General features: G+C 41.6%; 1 protein-coding gene across 1 annotated transcript in view; it reads left to right on the top strand.

The window, feature by feature from the left end:
* The window catches only part of AFF3 (AF4/FMR2 family, member 3), a 420,422-nt gene that overhangs the window by 233,444 nt on the left and 172,779 nt on the right, over positions 1 to 14,199 (top strand). Inside the window, exon 7 of the mRNA XM_014529775.1 lies at positions 5,272 to 5,308. Coding sequence (XP_014385261.1) covers positions 5,272 to 5,308 — 37 coding nt within the window. The remainder of the gene's footprint in view (positions 1 to 5,271; positions 5,309 to 14,199) is intronic.

The raw sequence follows: 14,199 nt of genomic DNA, 5'->3' as shown, positions 1-14,199 counted from the left end.
TTTTTCAGTGTATTTACTTCTTTCCCATTGTTTAAATCAAATGTTGACAAGATTTTTCTGTCAAGACTCAGGACATAAATAGTTTAGGCTTTGCAGACAATATATAAATGAATGACTGTAGTTATGTTCAAATAAAATTTTATTTACAGAAACAGGTCACAGCATCTATAATAATAGAAGCATAATATGCTAATTAGACCAGACATCTTTCCGGAAGACCTTCCAGACGAAGATGGGGCTGCGAGGGAAGCCTGGGTCCTGGTTGCCTGCCAGTGGCCAGAGGGAAGCCTGGGTCCCGAGTGCCAGAGGGAAGCCGGTGCCAGCAGCCAGGGGAAGGAAGGCCTACTCTTGCACAAATTTCATGCATCAGGCCTCTAGTAATATACTAGTATAAAGAACTCATAATTCAACAATAAAAGGATAGCTCATTTTAAGAATGGGCAAAGGATTTACATAGACATTTCTCCAAAGAAGATCTACAAATGGCTAATAATTATATGAAAAGATACTATCACTATTATTAATCAAAATCACAGTGAGAAAATGAGTCATACCTACTTAAATAGCTAAAAGCAAAGACAGACAGTGACCAGTGTGAGCAAGGGTGTAGAAAAATTGGAAACCTGCTCTCAGTTGCTGGTGGGATCATAAAATGTTACAGCCTCTTTGGAAAATATTTAGGCAGTTTCTCCAACACTGCATTTTCCTATGAACCAGCAATTCCACTCCTAGATATACACCCAAAGAATGAAAACACATATCCATACAAAACTTAGACATGCACATTCATAGCAGCATTAATCATAGTAGCCAATAAGTGGAAACAACACAAATGTTGTTGATAAATAGATACACACAAGTAACATATGGAATACTTTTCAGGCATAAAAAGGAATGAAATGGTGATACCTAATACAATGTGGATGAACCTTAAACATGTTATGCTAAGTGAAAGTCACAAACAACCACATACTATGTTATATGATTTCATATATTTGAAATGTCCAGAGTAGGCAAATATAGCAAGACAGAGAATTAGGTTAGTGGTTTCTTGAAGCTCAGAGGTGGGGAGGTAGGGTTGAATGTTTGCTAAAGGGTAAAGGATATTTTTTAAATTGATGATAATATTCTAAAATGTATTATGGTCATAAACTCTGAATACGCTAAAAAGCATTCAATTGTTTAAGATAAAACAAATCAAAGGCTGGGCTATACTTGGCCTGTGGGCTATATTTGGCTGACTCCTAGTTTAAATTATTAATGATTTTTGGCCTATTTATACATACATGTGGTCAGGCCAGTATACTTCTTTATTATCCAAAAGTCCTGCCTATTGTACATTTTTCTCTTCCAGATCAATTTAAGAATCATCTTGATGACCTGTTGTTCCTTTAAAAAGTCCTCTTGGGATTTTGTTTGGTTTCTAACTTAATTTAAGAAAGTATATCCATTTGACAATATCATCTTCCTGTCCAAGAATTTGGAATATCTCTTCACTTCTTTTCATATCTTCTTGCATGTTCTTTCACATTGGTTCTGTGGTTTATTCTCAGATATTTAACGATACTTGCTTACTTTCGTATTTAAATGAGCTTTTTTTTTAAAGTTTTCATGTTTTAATTAGTCCTCAGTGGTGTGAAGGAAATTCACTGGATTTTACATATCTACTTACTGAATTCCTTCCGGCTCTGGTAGATTTTTGGTGAGCTTATATTTTTCTAGTAGGGGACAATAGAATGCATAACAAGGGGGAGGTGAATGCTGATGGTGACTAGGAATGGATGACTTTTCAATAGAGAGCTTAAGAAAGACCTTTCTGAGGAGGCGGCATTTGAGCAACTCCCTGAAGCAGGTGAGGGAGCAGGTCGTGCAGACGAGGGCCAGAGAGGTCCACGGAAATGGAAGAGAAGGGGAAAGGCAGGAGCATACCTGGGTCTGGGAGGCACCGCAGGGCCAGTGGGGCCACGGCAGAGCCAATGGGCACGGAACAGCCAATGACAGAGCGGTAACAACAGAGTGGGGCTGCCAGGACACGGGAATATCAGATCGGGCCTACTTGGGTAACCCAGAATAACCTCCCACCCCACACTCATCATTAATCCCGGCTGCAAAGCCCCTTTTGCCATGAGAAGTAACATGTTCACAGGGTCGGGGAATGAGGATACAGACATCTTTGGGGGGCCCTTGTTCTGCCTACTGCAAGACTGTCATTAATTTTGACATATACTGTACCTCTTCCAACCTGAATCTCAACTAATTAGTGTTCTGTCAGCTGGAGGCTTGCATTTCCTTAATTAGATAGATTATTAACATTTGAGATTATCACTGTATTGCCAGCATGAAGGAGCTAGAATTGTTCATAGAATTTGAGGGGCAAAATCTCCTAAATGAGTAACAAATAATTGAATTAAGCCTAATCTTGTTAAGATTAAAGGGGCGACTTGACCTCACCAGGAAAGTTGATTTAACTGTGCATCTGAGTTGGCAGCGCCACTGAATTAATTAGCTAAATACTTCCGAGAATTTCCCCGATTTGTCCGGGTGTGGAAGGACATAACGTATAGTAAGGTCAGTTGTGACCAAATGTGGGTATTTCTTCTATTCTCTGAACACTTCATCTGGAGTCACTGTTTCCTGGACAAATGCTACCAGGCATGTCTGCCTCATTCTTCAAATCTCAAGAGTAATTGAATTGGGTAAAGAAAAGAATACGTGACTTCTTTAAATTGGCTGCCATTATCCGCTATTTCAACAAAGGTTGAGGGGGCGGATTTGCTTTGCCCTTTTCCTTTCATTTCTGTAGTAGTCTCAAAAGTTGTGAAATGCAAATAAAGAACTGAAAATTGTAGAATTTCCCCATCCTCAGAAGGCATACGGGCACACCTAATGGCATTTCACAAACATGTCACAGAGCAATGGGTGCTGAGTCCGGGGATCAGCCCTGGCCTGAAACTGTCCTGGCTGGCAGATTTGTGAAGCATTGTGCGGCGGAACGCCGGCGTCCTGACAGAAATGCCCGTGCGCTGGCCTCCTCTGGGCGCCCAGAAGGAGAACGGAAGCCAGGGGTGAGGAAAGTGGCAGGTTCCCTCCCTCCGAGGGGTTGCTAGGATGCCTCAGAAACTACCACAAAATGTTTGGACTAAAAACTTCATGTTTAACATTACCTCAAATCAAACATTGAAATTCCTTGTAAATTACATTATCTTAACTATTTATTTGATGCTTTATAGAATAGGATTCAGAAGAAAGTGATTAGTGGGGGTGGAAGGCGATGAAACCAAGTCAGATGGTTCTTTTTCCTCTAGGAATTAGCTCACTGTGTATGGGGGGAAGGCATCAGAGAATAAGAGAAGATAGTTTTGCATTTCTTGCCTTTTGTAGTTCTAACAATGGGCTCGTAGACAGACAAGGAGAGGTGTGAGTGGCCCAGTGGTCAGGTGGTTCCAAAACGCAGTTTTGAAGTAATGCTCGCTCGCACAGTAGGAGTGTTGTCCTCCGTCAGCAACATGGCTTAAGGATGAGTGGACTTATTGATGTAAGGTGCGTGGGTTTTCACATTGTAAGTTCCCTACCAATCAGGGTGTGTTTTACAGCTGGTGGCATCTCACAGTTAATTGGCAGCCGTTTTCTTTGCTGGCGGTCCCTGAGATCGCGCGGCCTCCTGCACTTCTGATGGCACCTCACACTTGGTGGGACATAGTGGTTGCTATGGCGCTCCGTGGAATGACTTCCTCAGACACTGGGGAGCTTGGTGATTTCTGTCCTCAGCAAAAGGATTTGTACCAACTTGACTTCTCAGCTAAATAGAGCTCATATAAAGAAGCTGTAGGATTCCCACAGACCAGACAAGCGTTCAGGTTTTGGGAATTCAGGATTTAAAGATGGAGAAGGAGAAATGCCCATCGGGAACTATTCTTCTTAGAAGCCAGAAGTGGGTGTCACCTTTGTGCATGTGACTGCCAGGTGACACACTTGAATCGCACTGGCGAACCAAAAGCAGCAGCTTAACCTCCGAAATGACCCGATTCGGGATTATAGACAACTTTTGTATACTTTCCTCTAAATTTTCTTTAATGAGTAGGTATTACTCTTCTTTGTTTAAATACTAAGTGCTACTTAATAAAATGGAACCGTCCTTGAATCAAGAAGATGATAATAGTAGCAGCCCTTTAATGCTATTTATCATTAAATTGTGTACTTTAAATATGTGCAGCTTGTGTTATATTGTTTATGCCTCAATAAAGCTGCTTTGTTGTTGTTGTTTTTAAAAACGAGTCAGAGTTGAAAAGAGAAAAGAAACTCAACATCATTAGTCATTAGGGAAATACAAATCCAAACCACATGAGAAACCATTGCACATCCCCTAGGATGGCTATCATAAATTTTATAAAAATTAAAAACAGAAAATAACAAGTGTTGGTGAGGATGTGGAGAAATTGGAACCTTCAGACATTGCTAGTAGGAATGCAAAATGACTCAGCCCCTGTGGAAACAGTTTGGCAGTGCCGCTTAACATAGAATCGCCACATGAACCTGCAGCTCTCCTCTTAGGTGTATCCCCAAAAGGATTGAAAGCAGGGACTCAAACAAGTACACATGCATGTGTGTTTATGGCAGCACTACTCACAATAGCCAGAAGGTGGAAACAGCCCAAATGTGCATTAACAGATGAATGGGCCTGTTAATAAAAACTGTTGTGTATACACACAATGGCACATGATTCAGCCACAAAAAGGAATGAATTACTGATACAAGCTACCATGTGGATGAATCTCCACAACGGGCAACGTGAAAGAAGCCAGGCACAAAAGGTCACATGATGCATGATTCCAGGGCTACGAAATGTCCAGAACAGATAAAGTCATGGAGCCGGGATGCTGACTGGGAGTTGCCAGGGGCTGAGGAGGGGGGCTATTGGGGGGACACTGCTTAATGCTGTGGAGTTTTATTTTGAAATGATGGAAATATTTTGCAACTAAAGAGAGCTGGTGGCTGTACAACATTGTGAATGTAATAAATGCCACTGAATTGTTCACTTTAAAGGGCTAATTTTGTGTTATGTGAACTTCACTCAATAAACAAAACAAAAAGTCTACAATACAAAAGAGAAGTGATTGTGAACTATTGTACCAGAACTTTTTAACAAACACATTTATGCAAATGTTTTTCATTACAGTAGCTGGTAGAAATTGACCAGGAATATATCTCATATTCAACTTAGATTTTAAAAGTCAAAATGAGAAAGTTAATTGATATTTCTTGTTCTTTTAGGACTCTCAGCTGGTTTCCTCTGGACACAATAATCCAAGTAAGAAAGGCTTCTCTCTACAGCTTTATGAGTGTGTATGTGGTGGTGGTGGTGGTGGAGGAGGGGCTGTTGAAGGGGTGAGTAGGGGAGATGTATGCAATAAACAGTAATTGTGAACGAATTTCACTATAAACAAAATCAAACGGGGAAAAAGAGGGCCATTTGTTCAAGTATGTTCCAAATGCATGAGGTTCATGTGAGCTTGAGCGCCCCTCTGTCTTTTTTCAAGGGGAGGAGGCCAAAACGTAAATGGTGGGTATCAAAACAATCGAGGTTGAAGGAACATTATTCTTTGTTATAGCTGGTTTCCGGTATATGTGGAGGGGAAACATTTTTAAAAAACACTAATTAGTTATCTAAATTGACAGAAAAAGAATGGGCAAAGAGAACCAATCAGAAGACCTCAAGATTAACGGCCTTAGAATCCATGCGGAAACCATGCCCTCTCTCAGAGACAGACAGACTGAAGTGTCTAGGAAGGAATTCCTTATTGAATCCAATGTCACGGCTTCGTTGTCAAAGAGAGGATGTTATCATCCCATGAAGTGGTGTTTTCATTCTCTTCTCTGGCACTACTAATTGTTGTTAATGTTTTCTTGAGCATTAAAAATGCACACGCTATCTCATTCGTGTCATGAACAACGTCCACAAAGACTGGGCTTTGTTCCATCGATGACCAGCCAGTCAGCTGAGAGTACCCCTTGCCAATTACAAAGCCGTGTTTGAACATGAAAATCACTCTGAGCAAGCAGATGTGTCTTTGGAACTGAGGCTCACTCACTGAGCATCTGTGAGGGCAGAAGGGCTGGGGAGAAAAGACAGGCAGAGAGATGTGTTAGGAGGCCCAGACTTCCCATGCACAGCAGGAGAAAGGTCAGGGTAGGGCGACGGTGGCATAATGATGCATAGACAATATCACTCAATCATCTCACCCTCGGCTGGAATTTGCTGTGAGCACATACCAGCAAAGAGGAGAAATGCCAAGGGACTTGAACCCTAAAGAACATCATAAATTCAGTAGTAAGAAAAGGAATCGGGAGAAATGCACGGATACGTCCATGAGCTGTGCAGGCGTCAGCACGGTGTGCCAAAGACCAGAGTATACAGAAAAAGTGCTGTTACTTTCCTCAGCGTGTCTTTCCATTTGAATTTAAACAGTTCAGGGCAGAGGGAGGAGACAATAGGTGAATAAAAGTACCTTCTCTCAGCTTGGAGTTTTTGACATAAAGAACAAAGGAAGGAAGTATTGAGTCTCTTCCATGTGCCCGCACCTGGACGCATGCTACTTCACTTAATCCTAACAGTGCCTGGATGAGGTAGGCCTGATGGTCCCCATTTTGCACATGATGAAATGAGATTCTGAGGTTAATAACCAACCTTGTTTTTAGTGAAAAAAAAATGACAACGAGAGTTTGAATACAGGGATGTCTGCCCCGAAGACAACAGACTTCCCATCCCCTTACCTTGACCCCAAAAAGGTTGCTTCTGATGGTTCAGTGTGGAGTTGAATTCTTGTCCATAACTGTGTACTGTGGGTTTTGTGTGCATCCGGCATGTTGTTACAGCATGCCCTGACAATGACCAGCTGAAGCTGCGTTTGGCTTATGAAAAAGCAGACCCTCGTCTGTGGAATGTGAGGTGGCACCTGCCGCGTGTGGTATGAAACCCTCTGGCATTCCATCGCCCAGGGAAATCTCTGATTGGCTTTTCCTTTTCTGGGGGTAAGGAGGTTATTTTTTGTGTTTTTAAAATAAATCGTCTCCTAAAGCCAAGCACATCTATATACAGATAATATCACTGTTTAAAAATCTGAGCATTCACCTGGATTATAGCACATTAAAGCTTTAGGAGAGCTGGTCTCACCAGCACGCCTCTGCTGCTTCTTGTATTTGGTTTGGAATCCTTACAGTTTTTGGAATCGTGACTTTCGTAAATATGTAGAAAATAAAAAACACTCTGAGCTTTAGAGAAACCAAACACGAAATGTGTGTGTGTGTGGATTGATGAGCTAACCGTCACCACTTCAGGTCAGGGCTGCTTTTTCTTTTTGAAGTTGGAGATGTTGTATGATATAGATACTAAGAGAAAAGAGTATGTTAATTGAACAGAAAATTATTTTTAAGCCAGATCTTTTAAAGGATACTTTAGTCAGTTTGCTAAATTACTGGTTAATTTAATTTTAGAAAATAAAAGCTTATTAAACATTGAGAAACTTAAATATTAAAAGAGGTGACCTATGTCTGCATTTTATTAAAGTCTGGAGGTGCCCTGTTCAAGGGGCAGACTGAGCATGAGCGCTCCCCCTCCCTCCAGAATCTCTGTTTAAATAACCAGAACTTTGTCGCCATGGACATACATCTGTAATAGTGCTGAGGACAGAAAGGGGTGCATCAACAAACCAGAAATTCAGGTGAGTTCTGGAAAACAGAGAGTAGACAGGACCCTCCTATGAAGTAATCCTGGGCAAGGACGGTCATAATGAAACAAACAGGAACCAGCTGTAGTGGTGGTGGGACTGTCCTTGGGACTCCAAGACAGACCCCAGATTTCTGCTCAGTCTCACAGGGAACAGGCCTGGCGCGCAGAGAGTGGTAGGGACCTGGGCCGTTCTTCCACCTCTAGCCCCTCCACCCCCATCCTAGCTGGTTCTCATACAGAGCTTTCCGTCTGGATTCCCCCCCAAAACAAACCAACAAAACAAAACAACAAAATACCAAATAACACAGTATCGTTTGCTAAGAAAAGAACAGGTGACCAGAGGCCCTAGTTGATACCTAAGAGAAGTGGTATAGATTCTGAGGTAATACCAGACTTTAAAAAAAGACATATGTGAGTGGGGGAAGAAGAGTTAACTTTTTTCAAGATGGAAATAAACAAAAATGCTGCACACCCGGAGTAAAGGACTTCTTCCTTGGTGTGGAGCGTGATGAGAGGATCAGGGCTCCCAGCTTGTCCTGAGGTCTCTCTTCTCCCAACCCTGGATAAAGTCTGCAGTTAACATACCCTCCCACTTACAAAGAGCTCAGAGCAGCATTTCCTACCAGGGAGATGTGTGTTATGGAAATGGATCAATGTACTACTACAGGAAACCCACATCAGTTACCTTTGTTAACCAGCCTGCTATCACTCAAAACATGAATGTGTCACCAATAAGTACCAAAGAGGACTGACGCCAGTGGAAATACACTTAATTCAAGAAACAGAAGAAAAAATGTATAGTTACAGCCTTCAGAAACATTTGAAATTATTAAATAAAAGGAGAGAACAGACTGGTATGAAAAAGAAGCAGTTACAGAACAAATGAGTACTTGAGAATTAAAAATATGGTTCACAAAAATTAATAGAAATGATTCTTAATAGTTGAGTCTATAATTTGTAATATAAAGTTGAAAACATTTTTTTCTGAACATAAAGCAAAAGACAGATGGAAAATTTGAAAGGAAGTTAAGATACATGGAAGATTAATTGGGGTGGAAAGGTCAAAATCCAGCTAATAGGAATACCAGAAAAAGAAAACAAAATGGAGAAGAATAAGTAATAATAGAACCATAATTCCAAGGGAAATGAGTTACTCCATATCACAAACACTGTATACAGTGAAGCAAGAGACCATGAACAAGAGTAAGGAGAACAGCAGACGCAGAGAATTAGACCCGTAAGGACTTCAGACATCAGGATTACCCAGCCCGAATATAAAATAAGAGTGCTTGCTTCAATTTCCAGAATGAGACGTTTGAGAATGTGGTTAAGAGCAAGAAGATTTGAAGAAGTACTAATCAGACCTCTAGAAATGAAAAAAATAATAACAAATGAAAATTTCCTCATTCAGGTTGAACAGCAGATTAGATACAGCTAAAAACATTAATGTATTGGGAAATTGAATTTAAGTAATTATCTAGAATGCAGCCTAGAGAAAATGGAAAATATGAAATGGAAATTAAGAAACGTATGGGATATTCCAGGGCTGGTGTGACTCAGTTGGTTGAGTGTTATCCCATGAACCACACTGAAAGGTCACTGGCTCGATTCCTGGTAAGGGCACGTGCCCAGTTTGTGGGTTCGATCCCTGGTTGGGATGCATACCGATGGATATTCCTCTCTCTCTCAGTCTCCTTTCCTCTCTCTCTAAAAATAAAAAATAAAAATAAATAAAAGTATATTTAGAAACAGGGATAAAGTAAGAAAGTCTAGCATATATTTAAGTAGGATTTCAGAAAGAGATGAGGGAACAGAGGAAATATTAAAGAAGATAATGGCTGAAAAAAATTTAGAATGGAATACACTAACCCACAAATTCTAGAAACCCAATGCATATTAAGCAGTAAAAATAAAAGGCCACACTAGACACGTTATAGTTCATCTGCAAACCACATAGATAAGGAAACAATTCTTAAACTGCCCTTTAATACCTTCAAAGAAGCAACAATTAAACTTCCAGTTGACTTCTTTCTCAACAGCTATAGGAAACAGTGCAATTATAACTTCACTTTTGTGTATCTGGAAATTGACAAGGTGATTCTCAAATTTCTTTGATAGAACAAAGGCCCAAAAATAGCTCAGACACTCCTAAAGAACAACAAGGTTGGAGCCTTGCCTTGCCCATATTAAAAATATATAAATGTTTTTAGCTAAGTAATACAGACAGTAATAGACAAATTGAGCAATGAAAGGTAATATGAGACCTAGAAACAGGCCCACAAATATATAAAAATTAGATTCATGACAGAGCTGATAATGTAGATCAATGGAGAAAGAATGAGCTTCTTAATAGATAGTACCAGAATAATTGGTTATCTACGAGAAAAATGAAATTAACTTATGTCATATAAAAAACTTCTCCTGGTATTTGTAGAAGATCTAAATGTGAACAGTTTAGTTATACACTTTCCAAAGACAATATAGAACATATTTTGGTGTACTTCTTAAATACAAACACAACAAAAGTATAAAATATAGGAAAGTATTGGTATATTCAAGTAAATTAAAATTGAGAACTTATAATCATGCACAGATACCAGAAAAAGAGTAAAAGACTCACACTGGGAAAAGTTACTAGAGGGTGTGTGTGAGAGAGAGACAGAGAGACAGTGACAGAAGACTTGTATCAAGACAAGGAAGTGCTTCTATGAGCTAAAAAATTACCAAAAAATTTTTTAATAATTTTTTTATTGTCTAAAGTTTTACATATGTCTCCTTTTTTCCCCAATTGACACCCCCCCCACCCCAGCCATTCCCACCCCGGGCAAGCCCCCACCGCCCAGGGTCTGTGTCCATTGGTTATGCTAATATGCATGCATACAAGTCCTCTGGTTGTTCTCTAACCCCCTCTCCCCTACCATTTGTCTCTAGATCGATCTATTCTTGTTCATCAAATTATGTTGATCATTATATCCCACATATGAGTGAGACCATGTGATATTTATCTTACTCCGACTGACTTATTTCACTTAGCACAATGCTCTCCAGTTCCATCCATGTTGTTGCAAATGGTAAAAGTGCCTTCTTTTTTATAGTGGCATAGTATTCCATTGTGTAGATGTACCACAGTTTTTTTAATCCACTCATCTGCTGATGGGCACTTAGGCTATTTTTTTGAGAAATGAGAAGGAATGTCACAGAAGAGTAAGCACAAAATATCTCTTCCACATTGGTACTCAGAGAAATGCAAACGCTACACTGAAATTTCACTTTATATTATTAAATGAGAAAAAACATTCTTTAATGTTTGACCCTAAGTTAACTTGGAACCAGTTCAGCATTCCCTGGTAAGGTTGGACATGTGAAAGCCCTGTGGCCCACACTCCCAACGTGCATGAGGAAGGGTGTTCGTGAACATGTGTAACTGTGTCATTCATATGGAAAAACCTAAATGTCCACCAGTAGAATGAATGAGAAAACCCTGGTAGGTTTTTTTTATAGATGCACAGCAGTGAACAAACCACAGCTCCGTGCACCACGGTGGCTGGGTCTAAACATCATGGTTGTGAGTGACGGAAGGAAGTCTCGGAGGAAGGCATACAGTATGATTCCATTCATGCAAATTCCAAAATCAGGAAAACTGAAGAATATTTTGTTTACTAATAAACACATGGGGGGTAAAAACTATCAAGAAGGGAAGAGAATGATTAGCACGAAATTCCGCTGGGAGGGACAGGAACTTAGAGGCTCTGGGGTTATTTCTTGGCAGTGTCTTCTTCACAGTTAACTCATTTTAATTTTTAAAAACTGTATGCATGCATTTTATGGACATTAAACGCATGTTCTGTTGAACATTTTCTAAGGAAAAGGGGAGACTTGAGGCCAGTTAAGCTGTGGCATGATGGAATTAAGAATGAGACTCCCTGGGGCCTCAGTGCAGGGAGTGCTGGCCTTCACTCAGGCTCAGTGGCTTTCCCTTCTCAAAAGGCCCAGTCCCCCTTCTTCACTGACTAATGTTTATATTGTTGCAGTATTTAAACTTCTGTTATTGGTTTATAATTTTTCTAATTGGCCTATAGGAAAGTCTAAAAGTTAAGTTATTAATTAAGATGAACGAGGATGCCTCATTAATAATCACTGAACAGAATATAAATATTTTAAATCTCGGCTATGCAGATGGAAGGGATAGCTGTGCAGTTGTAGGTGATGGAGGGCGGGAAGGCGGGCGAGAATGGGTGGGGGGAATTTCCTCATTGTGCATAGTTTCAGAGGAAAGATACTGTCAGAAGTTGATTAATCAATAAATGGATGATTAAATGTACTGAAAGTTATAAATACTCACTGGAGGCAGTAAAAGTAATGAAAGGACTAATAAAATTGTAAGGAGAGGGGAGGTGGTAGTATATTAAGTACCTTATCTCGCATCCTTCATATCAGAGATCTTTAGGTGCCCTCTAACGTTGACACATCTAGAAATACGTGTGTTACTCAGAGTGATGGCTGAAGGGCTCACAGAATAAAACCAGAAGCAAGCAAAGGTGTCAGCTTTTCTCTGCTGGTCGATTGTTTTACCATGCACGTGGATTACTTGTGTTATAGAGAAGAGTTGTAGTTTAGCAAACCTTACCTGTGCAGCAGAATCCAGCCTAGCGCAACCTATATTTGTCCCTGTTCAGACATCCTGGGTCCCTCTCCGGGCAGGGTGATGGAGAGTGTGAGCCTCCAGCCGTGCACTCGCTTAAGCGTCTGAAGGGCACAAATTCGGTATTTTTTCTTTTGTGACTTATTGGAGTCATCAGATTGTTTAGTATTGGAACTGTACATTCATCTCTCCCCTGTAGTGTGGGTTCTGTGCTCATGACAGGCATCAAACAGAAGACAGACGCTGAGCGTGCAGTGTGTCAGGGACTGTGCAAGGCACAGGGAGACCCTGCGAAGCATCAGGTTGAAAGTACACATATACTACACATATGTACCTACATGATTTACTTGTGTGTACATGTGTCTGTGTGTGTGAGTCCTTGCTGTGGCTCATTTTCCCCCTCTTCCTCTCTGTAATTGTATTTCCATGTGCAGAATGACCGCCCTGCACCCGGGCCAACCTCTCCTGTCCATTTCCTTAATGATCCATGCCGGTTCCCTCCCAAAGGAACCCGCGGGGTATCCATCATGAAAACAGTTGACATAGCCAGGATGACCCCAGTCCTCTTTGGTAGCTGCACGGAAACATCTAGCTTTCATGCATAATTTTCCCTTGGGTCATGAGAAAGAAACGATGGCTCTTAATGACGTAGGCACTTAAACATTTCAAGGGAACTTCAGATATTGCATCACCTACAATTGCAAGATGTTGGGAGAATCTTATTTCATCCTTTTTGAAAGACAAAAATAATTTGGTCCCTTTCTCCCTCCTGCACCTACTCTTCCCCAGAAGGTGCTGCGCACACTCCCTCCCAGGCTGTTCCTAAATGTCTCCTTTGGCCCGGGGTGTCCTAGCTGCTGGCCAGAACCTCCTCTCTTGTCCCTGTCGCCACAGCAGAAGTGCTGCTCAGGGCAGCTTTGTCCCTGCGCTGGTCCAGCCCTACTCCCAGCCCCCGGCCCCACGTGCAGAGGCCTGTGTCCTCTCCACCTGCGGGTTCTTCGGCAGAATTGTTGGCCAGGGAAAAACATTTACTCAAACATCCAAACTGTCTTCGTTGACAGCCCCGGTTTCCTGTTTTCTTGACATAAGTTGTTTGGAAATGTTGACTGTTTCCTGCTGCTGCCTGGCTATTTCACACTCCATTGTGATTGTATTCGGTGTGGCTGCAGGCAGTGCGAGGCTGGGGAAAGCAACAACTTCCTCCAAATTAAAGGGAGGGGGACCAGTCTGGTGACTGGAACCTCCACGTAGCTTTCTCTCACAGAGCGCGGGTATCACTAACTAGGTAGGGTTCTGGCAGGAATTGCTGCCGCTGCGTGGAAGAATGACTCTGGAAAGGACTGAGGAGGTTGTTTTCCAGCTCTCAAGCCCGTGATGAGGCCTCACGTGTCTGAGGCACCACAGGCGTGGCCTGGAGGACGGACGCGACAGTACGAGCTCTAGAGCCACTTCATTGGTTTGCCGCCTCTACTTGCGCTTCCACGTGGTTGCCTATGCACGGGGCCCGTTAATCAGCATTTGTCACCCAGGCAGTGAAGTCCATGGTTGGCTTTCTGATGAAGTGCTGTCCCTCATAGCTGTTCCCGTGCCCAGTTACCTCTGTTATATCTAAGGCAGACGTGTGAACCACATCTACTGGTCTTCTTTCTCTCACAACTTTAATTTCCTAAAAGAAAAAAGAAGAAATGATCAAGTTTGCTTTGGGGTTCAGTTTGGACAATATCTTCAGAATGTGATCATCATGCAGTGTAGGGAGACCATGCTGACAAAAGGGGCCTGCACATGCGTAGGCCTGGGCCCCCCCCCCCCCCCCCCCCCCCCCCACACACCC

This window comes from Myotis brandtii, unplaced genomic scaffold (assembly GCF_000412655.1).
Source record: "Myotis brandtii unplaced genomic scaffold, ASM41265v1 scaffold1169, whole genome shotgun sequence".
Taxonomy (NCBI): Eukaryota; Metazoa; Chordata; class Mammalia; order Chiroptera; family Vespertilionidae; genus Myotis; species Myotis brandtii.
Note: the sequence above shows the minus strand (reverse complement) of the source record. Positions and strands in the feature narration are given on the sequence as shown.